The sequence below is a fragment of the Monopterus albus genome, unplaced genomic scaffold (assembly GCF_001952655.1).
Source record: "Monopterus albus unplaced genomic scaffold, M_albus_1.0 scaffold35.1, whole genome shotgun sequence".
In the NCBI taxonomy this organism is placed as follows: Eukaryota; Metazoa; Chordata; class Actinopteri; order Synbranchiformes; family Synbranchidae; genus Monopterus; species Monopterus albus.
In genome coordinates this window covers 321,057-332,646 of record NW_018127915.1, presented here as the reverse complement: position 1 = coordinate 332,646, position 11,590 = coordinate 321,057, and the positions used below count along the sequence as shown (strand labels likewise).

The 11,590-nt window shown below is 41.9% G+C and overlaps 3 protein-coding genes across 5 annotated transcripts in view; 1 reads left to right on the top strand and 2 right to left on the bottom strand.

Moving 5' to 3' along the window:
- syngr3a (synaptogyrin 3a) overlaps positions 1–3,626 on the bottom strand; it is a 7,166-nt gene extending 3,540 nt beyond the window's left edge. The window contains exons 1-3 of the mRNA XM_020597783.1: positions 3,510–3,626; positions 1,101–1,335; positions 469–614 (exon numbers count right to left, since the gene is read on the bottom strand). Coding sequence (XP_020453439.1) covers positions 469–614; positions 1,101–1,335; positions 3,510–3,611 — 483 coding nt within the window. The 5' untranslated portion in view covers positions 3,612–3,626. The remainder of the gene's footprint in view (positions 1–468; positions 615–1,100; positions 1,336–3,509) is intronic.
- Positions 3,627–4,954: 1,328 nt separating this feature from the next.
- gfer (growth factor, augmenter of liver regeneration (ERV1 homolog, S. cerevisiae)) lies at positions 4,955–6,639 on the bottom strand. Its single transcript, XM_020597913.1, has 3 exons — positions 6,418–6,639; positions 5,543–5,751; positions 4,955–5,334 (listed from the first exon to the last, which is right to left on the bottom strand). Exons 1-3 carry the CDS (start codon positions 6,625–6,627, stop codon positions 5,172–5,174), a joined length of 582 nt encoding a protein of 193 aa, XP_020453569.1. The 5' UTR covers positions 6,628–6,639; the 3' UTR covers positions 4,955–5,171.
- On the top strand, positions 6,604–11,324 carry drg2 (developmentally regulated GTP binding protein 2). 3 transcript variants are annotated; one of them, XM_020597912.1, is made up of 14 exons: positions 6,604–6,680; positions 7,134–7,226; positions 7,602–7,762; positions 7,877–7,966; positions 8,047–8,107; positions 8,229–8,319; positions 8,416–8,488; positions 8,629–8,719; positions 9,161–9,258; positions 9,394–9,470; positions 9,576–9,664; positions 9,756–9,814; positions 9,923–9,976; positions 10,994–11,324. In XM_020597912.1, exons 2-14 carry the CDS (start codon positions 7,163–7,165, stop codon positions 11,078–11,080), a joined length of 1,095 nt encoding a protein of 364 aa, XP_020453568.1. In that variant the 5' UTR covers positions 6,604–6,680; positions 7,134–7,162; the 3' UTR covers positions 11,081–11,324. The 3 variants fall into 3 exon arrangements, with proteins under 3 accessions (XP_020453568.1, XP_020453567.1, XP_020453566.1); XM_020597911.1 differs by lacking the exon at positions 6,604–6,680 and adding an exon at positions 6,699–6,921 and having other exon boundaries at positions 7,139–7,226; XM_020597910.1 differs by lacking the exon at positions 6,604–6,680 and adding an exon at positions 6,699–6,921.
- Positions 11,325–11,590: the final 266 nt, after the last annotated feature.

Sequence of the window (11,590 nt, the reverse complement as noted above, 5' to 3'; positions counted from 1 at the left end):
ACAACTATAGGCAGGGTCGAGGTAAGCCAATCAAAAGACCGCCACAGGGATTTATAGTTTGCTTTACTGAATATGAAAACGCTAGTATAGAAATAGTTTCCTTGCCTGTGGGATGTAAAATACACTGGTCAACTTACTGCAGCTTAGCACAGAGACTGGAAACGGAGAAACTAGTCTAACCTGCCAACTAAGAGAGGTTAGGAGCAGCTTATGGTGCCAATTTGTTTTGAGCTGGACACTATCAGGTAGAATAGCTTTAAGTTTATGGTTGACCTGCCAGATGTGCTAGAAAACTGTGTAAAAATTCCCATTGCCTCATAATTCGTCCACAGTTCAGGTGCTTCTCTGACACTTACGCTGTAAACTAAGCCTTAATTTTGGTCAGTATCTGTAAAGGTTTGAGTTACAGCTTATGGTATCTGCATTTGTATTGTTATATGTACTGTCTGTGTAGTTGCCTGTCCTTACCCAGGTGATTATGGAGAAGAAGGAGAAGGCAATTGCTGCCCGGGCTGCATCCGCCCCCTGGTTGAGTGGCAGCTCATCAGCTGTGGTCTGAGACCACTGATTGGCCAGGAAGCAGAAACTTACAAAATACAGGAAGGTCCAGAAACCTGCCAAGAGCAGCAGAATAATGACACTGTTATAATGGTAGAAAAGAAAGATAATGTCCAAACCATAGCTCCACACAGAAATACACAACTGCAGGTGCTCATTTCTCAAATCCTAGTCACCTGAAGAGAATCTCCGTTCCTTTTAGAATACTCTCACTTCTCTAATGCCTTTTATATTTGTTTGCAGGTTTAATTTCTCTTGCTGGGCTGTGGTACAAGAAGGCAGTCATCTGAAACCCAGAAGTGGGCCTAGATCAGCTGCATATTTGGCAGCCTGGGGAAATCCAGCCTTTGAATCTGATCAATCATTATTAAAAACAACATGTGTGTCTCTGCCACGACAGGCTAATGATGATAGTCAGTACAAATCAGTTGTCTTGCACTTCCTGACTCTCAGCAAATTGTAAGAATTATGTCAAAAACTAGAAACAAAACTTCTTTCTGTCATGTTCATTTGCATGTGTGTGCACGTAATGGCTTCCTCACCCGAGAAGCCGATCTCAAGCATCACAGCCTTCTTCCTGTCTTTGACAGAACTGATGGAGGAGAACTTGTAGTCAAGCAAGAAGAAGAAGGAGCATGCCAGCAGGCCCACCAGGCCTACAAACACACCGTAGTTACAGGCGTCTGAATTCTTGTTGAACACGCAGTGGAGACGCTCGCTGCCTATGTTGACGTAGCCCTCGTTCACAATGGAGGCGAAGACCACTAGGGAAAAAATCTGTGGTTGAGGATGAAAGAGGAAGAGGTGAGGGAGGAGACAAGGGAGAGAAAACATGGAATGACGGAACAAGACAGAGGGAGGTAAGAGGGAGCAGAGGAAGGAAAGACAGAGAGATATCTGCCTAAACAATCATCGCATCTCTCATTCTCTGCTCTCACCCTCTGTTTAACACACACATCGATGCAACTTTTGTTCCCATTAGTTCATAGAGTTTCATATCAATAACAGCCCTGCTTAAGTCTGATCTCTAGTTGGTTCTATCTACCTCCTTCCCTCTGTTCGGGACTTCCACCCTGGCGCTGATCAGGTGACTAACACTCAATGGCAGAACAGGGCCATGTGATGCGCACACACACACAGAAATGCCTTCACACTTCAGGGTCTGGGTCATATGATGGCAGAGGGAGTCGGGTCCATATCCCAAACTAATCACATGGGCTAATAAAATCTGAAACGGTTCCTTTAGTGAATCACATGGTAACGCTTATGCATCAAATCTCTGTGACTCAAAAGGGAAAACGAAACTCTACAAGATTTCTTAGTTTTCTTTGCATGGTTTTAAAAACAGGAGAACGCAGTGAGTGAGTGTAGGAAAACTCAAGGAATGACTTTTTGGGTTCAGTTAAAGGAAAATGAACCACTACAGTGAACCTCCTCATTTTTTATCATTTACTTTGTTGGTGTTCATGTTCCCTCTACCTGCCTCATTTACTGTACTTTATACTCAGATATTTATTTTGTTCCTTAATTAGAAAACATTAGCGGTAGATGGCTAAATAAAGTCAGAGAGCGCTATAGCTTTAACATAAGAACAGGAAGTGAGAGCAACTCAAGAAGAAGCATGTCCTAGTGTGGTTGTGGATTTATAGTGTAAATGCTAAGCCCCACTGCAGTATATTTACTATAATACTGCACTTGTGTACACTTTTAAAAGTATTTATTTGAATATTTACATTTTATACTACTTTATATATGTACTTCTGGCCCATACTGTAGGTTGGGACCCACTAGACTATACCTCAGTGTATAGACGACAGTAGAATGGTTCTCATGCATTAATATGTTAATAACAGATCAGTAAGAGGGGACATTTATCAGCACAGTATTTAGACTTTTGATACTATAGGAAAAACGTATTGAAAATGCTTTTAATTAAGTGTTATTTTGAATGCAGAGCTTTTAGCATACTTTTATTTGCACTAAGTGAATCGTCTTACTTCTACCACCAGTGACTGGAGCTGTATGTGAATATCAAGAAGTGGCATGACATCATTTACTTGTTAAAGGTTTTGAGCAGTGATAAAAACAACTCACTGACTGAAGTGAAGCCCAGAGGGCTCCGTAGTACAACCTGTTCACCTGCACTTTAAAATGGAATAGAATGTATTTGTACACTAACAAATATAGGCATGGAAACGGCGCATAGGGATGAAGTTACTGGCAGACATTTCACACCCTTTGGTAGGTTCCCCCATAAAGAAACCCTCCTCGGTGTCACCCGACGGTGGAGCGTTACATCAAACGTCAGGCCACGGCGCGTCTCCGTGGCCTGACGTGCGTAACGATGCTCTGTGACCAATCACAGGTGGGATGATGGACGACGACCGTTTAGGGGAAATCAGCAAAATCATTAACCGAAAAGACATTTGGCATAAAAAAAAGAAGTGGGCATGAATGATAAATAATGTCATTATAATTTAGATAAAATGACACAGGGTAAGTGACACGAGCAACCGGAACCGGGAGGCGGAGGAATATGAACACGGATCTTTCTCATTTTCTGAACAATCTGGCTTCGCTCTACTGCACATTGTAGCCTGTGTTTACTAACAGCTGCTGGCAAAACATGAAAAGACAATAGGTGAGGATGTTCTGCCCCAGAAAACATCTGTTTCATGGTCAGGGTGTCAGAGAACCACCAGGCCTTGGTTACACCTTGTGTGGTGGGTTACACTCCTGGAGCCTAGAAATACACCCCGCCCGGTTTACTGTGCTGGTTTCCATCCGCACGCCCTGTTCATTAATTATCGGTGAGTTTCCAGGGTCTAAATTTGCAGTGAGGACACATCACGGGTCTCTTGCAGCAACGACAACAGAGAGACACCCCCACCACCACCACCACCACCATCACAATCACACACAAACACCAGTACCGTAAAACCCGCTCTTACCCAGGTCAGAACTCTGAGGATGGTCTGCGGTTGTTTGGCGAAGGTAATCGGATCCATGGTGGACCCGGCCCGGCCCGCTCCGAACGACCCCACTCCGTCCATCGTCGGTGGCTCTCTCGGTGCCGGACGCGACGAAGGGAGGAGCATGCACGACCAATCGTGCCCGCGCCACAGTGTAATATTATCATACGGGTAATTTTCTATAAATGTTAATGTGACAACTACTGGAGAGTAACGTAGTAGCCACCGTAAGGCTGCTCTGTTACAAGTTTAGGTGCTTCTACTCTGAGTAGAACTCATTTCAGAGGCAAATCTACTTTTCATCCTCTACATTTATTTGATAACTTTAGTCACTTCTCATAATCAAGTCTAAAACATCATGATCTTTGCCTTTCAAATGTACGTTTCACCTGCAACATTAAAATGATTCATACAATAACGCATCTGTAATTAGAATCCAGATATATACTTATGTGAAATGTACCATTTACTTGTGGTACTTTGAGTATATTTGGATTTTAATACTCATGCAGTTTTACTTAAGTTAAAATTGGAATGCAGGACCTTTACAGTACTTTATATTTCTATGCTGTGGTCTTTCTTCTCTTACCTAGGACCTATAATAAAGGATGTGTGTACCTCTTCCACCACTGATAGGACATTAGGAGTAATACACTGTAATACATTCACTGTAAAAAGTCAGTGAAATTAACAGTAAGTGCTGCAAATTCATGACATCAAAAAACTGTAATTAGAAAACCAATGAAACTGTTTAATTTACAGTCATATCTAGTAAAACAGTTCATTATAAAGTCACGTTTCTTTGTAGAATTTCCATGTTGCTGTAGTTTAAACACAGACAAACTTACAACTCCTTGACACTAAGTGAGGATAATCACCTTTATTTGGCCAAGTATGTTACACACAAGGAATTTGTTTCCGGTACAGAACCAAGGCAGCCATCTGCGGCGCCAACTCAAACGATGGCTCTAACCATCAGGGGTTTAGTGTCTTGCCCAAGGGCACCTTGACATGTGGATTGCAGACACTGAGATTCGAACCTCTGACCGGGAGACGACTGCTCTATCCACTGAACCACAGTTGGCCCCATGTTTGCACTCCTCCCCTCTAGATGGGGCTACAGGTCACTACCACCGAAAAACCTCTCAGCTGGTCTTTCCCCAAATAAATAAAGGTGATGATGATGAAGTATGAAATGATGTAAATAAATTAACATGCTCAGCAGGCATACTACCTCACAACACACCCAAACTGAGCATTATTACTATGAAAAAACATTCTGTAATCATTTTCTGACATATTTACATGTATTTTGTAGGTGATTGCTTCAACCATTGAGAATATTTTTCACACATTTAAATGTACAATATTTTGTGTTATATTGAATATTCTGAGTTAGACAAGACTCAAGCTTTTGTGCCAACTTTGTGTCATTTTGTATCCTTATTTTTTTATTACCATATCAGTTATATAACTAACCACTCAACAGGAGCTGTTTGACATTTACAACACATCTGTCATCACAGGACATTCCTCTTCTCAACAGAGGTGAGCTCCACGCCTTGGACTGACAGGAGGACGTCTTCCTCTCCGGTCTCAGCTCAGGCCTCACATCTCTCAGCAGCACCCTGACACAGTCCCTCAGTCACAGGAGCCATCTTTCCATCCATCTCTCCACCTCTCATCCACATGGGAGCAGTCAAACTCAGGCTTGCCCAGTCGGATGTTGATGTCATTATGAAGGTGACACAGCCACTGAGAGAAAGCATGGCGACTGCTGGTGTCTGGCTGATTGGTTTTTAGTCTGTGGAGAGGAAATTATGTTATTTGAAAATTACCCCCTCTTATCTAATAGCACCTTAAATTGTGGAAATCTGGTAGCTGAAGATCTGCTTGCAGCCTGGATGGTAAAAACACAACTGGTGCAGTAATGTGATTAGTGGATAAGGGAGTAAAGCATGTAAAATTGCGGCCTTTCATCTTGAGGCTTTTGCACAAACACCATGTCTGACCTGCCCCTGAGGTCTTCTGCACATTCGTCACAAGGGAAGAATTTGGAGAAAAGGTTGATGAACTGCCCCATCTCTTGCTGCTGGGTGGAAGATGGATGATCAGGGTAATATGCTGCCACGGTGTGCAGGAAGGACCAGGTGTTACGGCCCAGCTCTTCCCTGTCCAGTGGACACTGGGGGTCTTGTTGTGGCTCTGCAGCTTGGGTCTCCTGGAAGTAAAAAAAAAAACAACACATCTGAACATAGAGCTGCACACAGCAAAGTCAATATGTTGGCAATTCTAATAGACAGGTAGGACAGCCAAATGCATTATGTGTTTTATTGTGGTTTATGGTGATTTGTAGTTGGATATGCAGTACATGTCTTTACATGTCAGAGTATCTTTGACCCTCCTGTCCAGTCCTACAGGATGGAGTTCAGTATCAAAATAAACATCTTCAAATATTACTTTAGTTATGCTACCGATGAGTTTGCAGCAAATGCAGAGACACATTGCAGAGCTGCAACAAGTCACAATCGATTTATCCGATCAGTTATTGTTAAAACAAACAAACAAAAACCTACCATTTGAAAATTCCACTTTAGGCATTTTTCACATTTTTATGATTTTACAGACTAAACGATTCGTTGAATAATCGAGAAAACAATCTGTATACTAATACAAATCGTTGGTTGCAGCTCCATAAACTTTCTGTAGCCCATTTAATCAACAGACTTTTTAAATAAAGCTCAAAGATGGCAAAGCTCCGCGACAGTGACAATGTTTTAAAAAAAATCATATTAGATCATAAATCATCATCTGGTCAAATCTTTTCGATTATAAAAACCATATTCCAACGTTTCCACCAGAAATCGCCTTGACCTCCTCATGTCACCTGCGCAGCAGCTGTCGCCTGTTTCTTCTGGAGCTTCATCCACGTTTTAAAGTCCGTACAAGCCCTGCATGGCTTCTTCTTCGCCTCCTTCTGCTCCTGCTCTCTACCGGAGCTGTCCTCCGGTGGTCTGCCGGTCATTCCAAGCGAAAAACCTTCGAACCCAGGCGGACTGGAGGCCGATGGTCCTCCCGGTCCTGTGGACGCAGCCATGTTCGCTCTATATAAACTAGTAACTGACTGACCTGCAGTATCCTCATTCATCAGTAATGTCTGCTTGCTGAAATTATACTATCTATGAATGGACACATTATAGTTATTCAATAATTTACATTACCGCGAAGACATTCTACACAGTAATGTTAGCGATAAAATTATATACATGGGGCAAAACCTACGTAATAGTGCTTTCCTTGTTTCTTCCGAACATTTTACGGACCCGGAACGTCTTCCGGTTGATGATGTCGGATTTCTGTGCATGCCGCGCAGTGCAGCCGTTGTCAAAGTGTAAATTTCTATAATTTTACAACATTTCAAATAGTCGACATCACATGTATTATATGTAGGTGCTTGTTAAAAATGTATGTGTCGTGTCACTGCTTTTGTTACGGTTTGACAACAGTTTAGCGCCACTATTAGCTGTTTAGTCCGGGGAGGGGAACAACAAAGCTAACGACTGTGAAGTGACACGTTTGTGTTTTAATTTCTGTCCGTGACAGCGTAGCTGGAGACCACCTGAACTGTCACAATGGGGATACTGGAGAAAATCTCAGAGATAGAGAAAGAAATTTCTCGGACACAGAAAAACAAAGGTAAGAATGAGGGATGTTAGAGCTAACTACGGGTGAACTTGTAGCCAGCTCTGTGTGTGTGTGTGTGTGTGTGTGTGTGTGTGTGTCAGTTGTCAGTGTGGGGTTCCTCATTAATATCGCAAGGGGAATCTTGCTAACTGACACCGTGAGATCCATGACAGTGGTGGCACAGTTAAAGGGACAATCCTCCATTATTAGTTCGCCTCGAGGTAAACTTTAATATTATACATTGAATTCAAATAAACCCCGTGTGATGTTTGTGGTTGTATTTTGTAGTTGAATTGTAACCTTGATTTAGTTCTCTCCAACATTATTGTTCAGTCAGACCCCTGCAGAAGACACTCATGTCTTAATTTTTCATCCTTTTTTTCCCAGCCACCGAGTACCATCTTGGATTGCTCAAGGCCAAACTAGCTAAATACAGAGCTCAGCTTCTGGAGCCCTCCAAGTCATCGGGGGCCAAAGGCGAGGGCTTCGATGTCATGAAATCAGGAGATGCACGTGTTGCTCTTATTGGTTTCCCCTCTGTGGGTAAGGTATGTCAACATGGGTTGTGCTTCCTCATCTGGGTCTGAATGGTGAAAAGGTGCTTTTCTCTTTCTTACCCATGCTTCCTTGTAACTGTACAACTTCCTGTTGGTGTCCTGCAGTCCACCTTCCTTAGTTTGATGACATCAACAGCCAGTGAAGCTGCTTCCTACGAGTTCACTACGCTTACCTGCATACCTGGTGTCATAGAGGTAAAAATACAGGTCACATCAATATATTTGTTCACATTTGCAGCTTTAAAGAATTGACACTGTTATTTGTTGCTTTTCAGTACAAAGGAGCCAACATCCAGTTGCTAGATCTGCCAGGAATCATTGAGGGTGCTGCGCAAGGTACACATAGCCTCCATGTTGTAGTTTGTTTGAAGCACTGACTGTGACAATTATTTTTAGGTTAGAAAAAGTGAACTAGTTTCCTGGTGGTTGTGATATACTCACCTTTGACATTTTACAGGTAAGGGTAGAGGTCGGCAGGTCATTGCTGTTGCCAGGACCGCAGATGTCGTCATCATGATGTTGGATGCCACCAAAGGAGATGTTCAGAGGTGGGTGAGGTTCTGTGTGTAAGCAGGTTGGTTAGAATGAGTTTGAGGGGCCATGCGAGTGTAATGGGTTTTCCTTTGTGCCTTTAATGTTTCTAGAGAACTTCTAGAAAAAGAATTGGAGTCAGTGGGAATCAGACTCAACAGGACGAAACCAAATATTTATTTCAAGGTACTGTTTCTCTTTTTCTCATCTTTTAGTACAAGTATAGTATAATGTGTAAAATAAATAAATCAGTGCAACCTTGTTGGGTCCAGAAATATATACTCAGGTTGTCATGTTAATGTTGTGCCTTTTGTTTCTCCCTGTAGCCCAAGAAAGGTGGTGGCCTCTCCTACAACTCCACACTTCCTCTCACCCACTGTTCAGAAAAGCTGGTTCAGCTCATCCTTCACGAATACAGTATCCTTCATGGTGCCGGTGACAGAGTAGGCAGATGTGTGAGCATTCTCCCGTCCCTGTGATCTATCGCTCCCTTGCTTTTCTTGTCTCTAGGGCAGCCAGTATTTCAGTTTGTGGAATATCATGGACAAGAGGTGCAGTGCAGACAGAGAGGATTAGGACATGAAATATTCAAATGAACATGGAAGTAACAAATTGGTCACTTTACAAGCATTCAGTCAGATTATGTGCATTTCCAGATTTTGACTCGTAGCTATAAAACAGTCAGAAACCACAAAGGACTACCAGGTTTTAAACTATGGAGGCAATCTGACTTAAGAAAGGCGTGTTTGTGTCAGACTCTCCTGTGCTGTCGATGCTGGTCTCTTTTTCCTTTCTTATGAACGTCACACATTGATGACCCACAGTAGCATCTGGTTGACTTCTTTAACCCCTTCTCAGAAATCTTTAATGCAGAAGTCCTCTTCAGGGAGGACAGCACACCAGACGAGTTCATTGACGTCATCGTTGGGAACAGAGTTTACATGCCTTGCCTATACGTACGTTAATACACATCTGGAGGTTGGATCAAAGCCTCCTTTTTTTGGGTGACCACTTTTGGTTTTTCAAAAGAGTTGGTTTGAAAGGATTTTATTAGTCCAAAGATGGTTTCAGGTTTTCTTTTTTCAACTCAGGTCTACAATAAGGTGGATCAAATCTCCATCGAGGAAGTGGACCGCCTGGCTCGCGAACCTCACAGTGTTGTCATCAGGTGTGAATAACAGTAGTTTAGGTTGAAAGCTGCCATTGTATTCTCTGCATGTAAGTATTTATATAAATTCAGTTGTTCCCCCTTTTCTGTACACGTTTATTTCAGTTGTGGGATGAAGCTGAACCTGGATTATCTTCTGGAGACGCTGTGGGAATACCTGGCTCTGATTTGCATTTACACTAAGAAAAGAGGAGGTACACGTCTGTGCTCATTCACTGATCATTCCAGCACATGAATATGTTGCTTTTAGATTAAAGTTCTGTTTATTTGTTGTTTCTCCATCAGAGCGCCCTGATTTTAATGATGCCATCATTATGAGAAGAGGTGCAACAGTAGAACATGTGGTCCGTAAAGCACAACACTATGAGAACATTTAGACACTCATAATAACACTACAGTTAGCAGTTTCTATGAATGATCGTAAATCTGCTTTTATTGTGGTCCCCCTTCAGTGCCATCGAATCCACAGAACCTTAGCCAGCCAGTTCAAATACGCCCTGGTTTGGGTAAGTTTTCAGAGGCAGTGACCTTGAATAAGCTCACTCATTGTCTATAAACTGTATGAACAGACTCTGTCATGTCCACGTGCTCTAGAATAAACAAAGATAGTTTGTAGATGTTATGATTATGGGCCTTCAGACACACGGTGACTGCTGCACCTCTAGTGGTGCCATTAGAGCTGCAGTGGGAAACGAGTCACAGTTCAATGTGATTGTGTTTAGTTTGACATAAGGAAAATGTATTTGTCAATTTATTATGAAAGTCTTCAGCACAACGACTCATGGGACATAATTTCTGCTGTAAACCAGGGACATGGTGTAAAATGACAAAACTGTAGACTCATAAACTACCATAGCGGGCTTCCACTGCTTAGTGTTTTCTGCCACTGATTGATTGTAAACATTTGGTCATAAACTTGTGTTATAGTAGTCGTATGGCTGTGACCTGTGTCTCTAGTGAGAACCAGTCAGATACGAGGTTAATTAGTGTCCCAAAGCCAAAATTTGTTCCAGTATTCCTAAAATTCAGCTAATATTCATTAGGTGCCACTTATACACTGATAACTCATTCCAGCCATACTTTGAATGTGCAGTAATTTAACACTAGGAAAAAACTTAATTAAACACATTAACAGAAATTGCATGTTTATATTTTAAGATATTTGGGTGCAATTTTATACTTCCTCAGTGGATTTCACAAGAAAAATATATTTTCTCCCAGCTGGCAAAATGTGGATGTGGTGTGAAGACTGCACCAACAAATAACATGTTGAAAAACCTTTTGTTTGCTATTTGTAACTCTTTTCATTCTTGAAAATGGTCATAATACAATCATGAAATGTTCTTGTCTTTCATGCTGACAAAATGATAAACTGTCAGTAAACTGTGTGTTTACACTGCCTGTGCTTTAGCTTTGTTAAACCTCCATGTTTGCAGAGTTAAACACAGCTGCAGCTCATCAGATGAACCATTGTTAAACTTTGGTTCAATTGCAGTGAGTTGTGCTGTCTGTTGTTCTTCCAGGGAACCAGTACCAAGTACAGCCCGCAGAGGGTCGGCTTAACGCACGTTATGGAGCACGAGGACGTCATCCAGATTGTTAAGAAATAAAACAAGCTTGTGACTGGACAGGAGAGACTTAGCAAGAGGAGTCAAATTTTTGTTGGAGTTGAATTGAGGAAAAAGTACTGTACAGTAGATGTACAGCAATGGCCCATAGCCACCATTCTTATTTTGTATAAGATAATTAATAAAAAAAGATTAGAGACATCAGATTTGGATTGAGGAGAGGAACCAGTGTATTTTATCTTTTGATTAAGATAAGACATTAATTGAGATGGAGAAATAAAGTCCATAAAACATTAAATAAGTCCTTGTGTTTATTTTATTAAGTCAGTCTAACCTTTTATTTATATTTGTAGTTGTTACATTTTCACTGCATCTCACTTGGATTAGATTCAAACAACCCCCTCATCCGGTTTGGTGATGCAGTGGTTGGCGCTGTCCCCTCATAGCAAGAAGGTTCCAGGTTCAAGTCCTGCCTGACCCGGGGCCTTTCTGTGCTGAGTTTGCATGTTCTCCCTGTGCCTGTGTGGGTTCTCCGGGTACTCGACTTCCTCT

Bases quoted from the DNA above. Each gene is read 5' to 3' on its own strand.
- gfer (XM_020597913.1), bottom strand. From the start codon at position 6,627: ATGGCTGCGTCCACAGGACCGGGAGGACCATCGGCCTCCAGTCCGCCT. The intron at 5,752-6,417 runs GTGACATGAGGA...TTTTACTTCCAG, and splicing joins AGGCGACAGCTGCTGCGCAG to GAGACCCAAGCTGCAGAGCC. The intron at 5,335-5,542 runs GTCAGACATGGT...TCCTCTCCACAG, and splicing joins GCAGAAGACCTCAGGGGCAG to ACTAAAAACCAATCAGCCAG.
- drg2 (XM_020597912.1), top strand. From the start codon at position 7,163: ATGGGGATACTGGAGAAAATCTCAGAGATAGAGAAAGAAATTTCTCGG. The intron at 7,967-8,046 runs GTAAAAATACAG...GTTGCTTTTCAG, and splicing joins GCATACCTGGTGTCATAGAG to TACAAAGGAGCCAACATCCA. The intron at 9,815-9,922 runs GTCCGTAAAGCA...GTCCCCCTTCAG, and splicing joins GTGCAACAGTAGAACATGTG to TGCCATCGAATCCACAGAAC.